Raw genomic sequence first — 3,262 nt, 5'->3', positions numbered from 1 at the left:
GATGAGTGGGGCCTCTTTGGTTTTTGAACCGAAATCTGATTTGATTCTGAAATCAAATCAAATCAAATGTGAGTCGGTTTTGGTTTTTTTTTGAGTATCAGTACAGACACAAGCGTTTATATACACACGCATACACTCATCCCTATGAATGTACACACGTACACTCTATCCCTATAAGCATCTTCGAGAGACTGAGCCGGCGTATCATCTTGAGATAGATAGATAGATAGATAGATAGATAGATAGAGAAGAGAAAGAGGAAGCCCAACCAACCCCAGCACAGAGCAGAGAGCAGACAGACAGAGACGCAGAGAGAGAGAGAGGGAGAGGATGTCGGCCATGGAGACGGACGCCCCCGACGCCGCCCCGCCCCCCGCCGCCGACGCCGCGGCCTCCTCCTCCTCGTCCCGCAAGCCGGGCAAGCGCTTCGAGATCAAGAAGTGGAACGCCGTCGCGCTCTGGGCGTGGGGTAAGCGCCGATCCAATCCGATCCGATCCATCCCTAACCCTCCTAGATAGCTTGGGTCGGTTGATTTGATTTGATTGTATGTATCTGGAACTGCAGACATCGTGGTGGACAACTGCGCCATCTGCCGCAACCACATCATGGATCTATGTATGTAATAAGCTTTCTTGTTTTCTTCTTCTTCTTCTTGGGGAATTGCCGATCTGATCTGATCCGAATTTACTTTACTTGCTTCGTGCTGCAGGCATCGAGTGCCAGGCCAACCAGGCCAGCGCCACCAGTGAGGAGTGCACCGTCGCATGGGGTATGTACGCTTCCTTCCTTCCTTCAATATCAATATCACTGTTGCTTCCTTCACCGCCGAGTGACAAATTTAATTTATATGCCTCCTTTCTAGATTAAATTGCCTGTCTCTTACGGCTGTTTTGTGATTTGCGGCGTCCATCAAGTCATAGTCTCTTACGCCTGTTTTCTTGTGCATACATATAACCATACAGGATTCAGGATTCAGTATTCCACTGTTATGTTTATATAAGCCATACGTCTTCTCAGGACCATGTTTTATCTACTCTACTAGTTGATTCGTATTTACCTACCTCATGATTACGGGCTCTAGTTGCTGAATCAGGCAGAGCTGCAACCTCTGTTTTCTGCATGTTACACCACCTATGCTAACTCTATATGAGATAACTAGTAGTAAAACCTGTTATGTTACTCTACTATAGCTTAAAGCTGTGCATCTCATCTTGTTGCAGAGTGCAACATGATGCTAAATAAATTGCTTGTCTATCTGTCTCTTGAAATGATAAATCAACTTAGTATCTACTACCCCCTCCGTTCGGAATTACTTGTCTCGGATATGGATGTATCTAGAACTAAAATACGTCTAGATACATCCATTTTTGAGACAAGTAATTCTGAACGGAGGGAGTAGTATTTATTCGATAAAGTGCAACTCCCTCCCTCTGTCTGCGTTTATTAGGCCAGGGGGATGTTTCAGCAAATAAGGCACACCAATTAGCGTGCGCAGGACAAAAAAATCTGTTTAGAAAATGACCTATAATCCTGCTAGATTTAACTCACACAATATCCCCAAAATTGTCTGCTTTAATTAACTGCCATAATAAGCAGATTATCCCCTTGCGCGCTCGCTTGCATGCTGCCTCGTGCGCTCATCTTGCATGCCTGTAGGATATAACGGCAACCAAACGGCCTAATATGAGTGGACGCAGCTCCCCTGCTCGCTGGCCTGATTAACGTTCAGATATGCCCTATTTCTCCAATATATACCTGTCATGCATGTATACGAGTACTAGGCTTGTATCTGCAACTATTTATTACTATTGGTGAAGCCTAAGCTAGGATAACATGTCATTCTACTTATGCTAGTGTTTTATACATCCTTTCCATGTTCCTTTTGTGCAACTTGCCTTATTTATCCTACAGTTTTCTTAGCCTGATATTACCGCATTAATAGTAGGAATATAGTTTGCCCATGTGTTGAATTTGAAAATAATAATCAATGTTGATGGATCATGAGGTGTCATACAGTGCTTTTATGTTTGCACTTGACAAGTTAGTACACCTTCAAACATATTGGCTCATGTGCTACTTGTAGTTTCGATAGTCTGTCTCTTTGCTTGAGATATGATTTTTTTTATGCTATACCTCGTCGTGTTATTGTAGTCTCAAGACCCAGAAGATAGTAGGATGCCCTCATGGGGCAATTAATGGGGTGTGTGGTTAATTCGAATGTTTGATATTTGGTACTGAAGTTGTTAATACCTTTGTTGCGAGCGAGTAAATTTGTCAAGCTATATACCCCCTTGACATGTATCTGACTACTCCCTCCGTTCTGAATTACTTGTCGCAGGTATGGATGTATCTAGATGTATTTTAGTTTTAGATACATCCATTTCTGCGACGAGTAGTTTCTGGGGTCAAATATTTCCCCTGTAAATTGATCTATTATTTTATTGTAAAGCAAACTGTTTGGTCTTGAGCTTCAGTGGACCTAACATGATGTGGTCTTGTGCACTACAGGTGTCTGTAATCATGCTTTCCACTTCCACTGCATCAGCAGGTGGCTCAAGACTCGCCAAGTGTGCCCACTAGGTAAACACAGTTACTGTATGGCTCAAGTTCATCTTGTTGGAAATCTTCATATATACTGACCAGCATCTTTCTGTTGCTCCACGATGCAGACAACAGCGAATGGGAGTTCCAGAAATACGGCCACTAGACCACCCTCCTCCGCCGCGTTACTTGCCTACTACCACCCCACCAGAAGCCCAGACCTATCTCTTGTCGAAGATCGCTATCTCCGCCTACTTTAGAACATTTGCATCTACATCTCTGTGTTTGATGAGTTTGTATAAAGGATTCATGTACTTGCACATCTAATGCTATCGTATCGTCTCAAGGGATTCCCCCATTAAAATTACCCTTGCTGTGGACCTTTGGTCGGTGCCTTTTTTGAGCTTGCTGGGATAAGGAATATCGCTTTGGGAATGCTGTCCCGAGCCGGTTATCTTTTTGAGTAGAGATATGTTGAGTGTGCTAGTATTATTATGGAAGGGCATTGGTGAGTGCTTTTGATGCCATCTAAAGCTGCATGGCTTCTCCCGGAATCCGGTGGGGCGGTCGGCCTCCATGACCGCCGTGCCGCCTGTATCTAGGGTTCGTCTGCCGGCCGTGTTGACCGGCTGCCCTAGAGAGTCTTTTTCCCGAGCCTTTGCTTTGAGTTTTTTTTTACTCTCTCGCTAGTCGTTTTGATTAGCGTTTTTCTTTTTGGTT

At 44.1% G+C, this 3,262-nt stretch overlaps 1 protein-coding gene across 1 annotated transcript; it reads left to right on the top strand.

Moving 5' to 3' along the window:
* Positions 1-247: 247 nt before the first annotated feature.
* LOC125542236 (RING-box protein 1) lies at positions 248-2,909 on the top strand. Its single transcript, XM_048705190.1, has 5 exons — positions 248-469; positions 566-616; positions 711-770; positions 2,510-2,581; positions 2,671-2,909. Exons 1-5 carry the CDS (start codon positions 331-333, stop codon positions 2,706-2,708), a joined length of 360 nt encoding a protein of 119 aa, XP_048561147.1. The 5' UTR covers positions 248-330; the 3' UTR covers positions 2,709-2,909.
* The last annotated feature ends 353 nt before the right edge of the window (positions 2,910-3,262 follow it).

The sequence above is a fragment of the Triticum urartu genome, chromosome 3, assembly GCF_003073215.2.
Source record: "Triticum urartu cultivar G1812 chromosome 3, Tu2.1, whole genome shotgun sequence".
In the NCBI taxonomy this organism is placed as follows: Eukaryota; Viridiplantae; Streptophyta; class Magnoliopsida; order Poales; family Poaceae; genus Triticum; species Triticum urartu.
This window is presented reverse-complemented; position numbering and strand designations above follow the sequence as displayed.

Coding starts and splice junctions, on each gene's coding strand:
- LOC125542236 (XM_048705190.1), top strand. CDS start 331: ATGTCGGCCATGGAGACGGACGCCCCCGACGCCGCCCCGCCCCCCGCC. Junction 771..2,509: donor GGAGTGCACCGTCGCATGGG/GTATGTACGCTT, acceptor TGTGCACTACAG/GTGTCTGTAATCATGCTTTC. Junction 2,582..2,670: donor TCGCCAAGTGTGCCCACTAG/GTAAACACAGTT, acceptor TCCACGATGCAG/ACAACAGCGAATGGGAGTTC.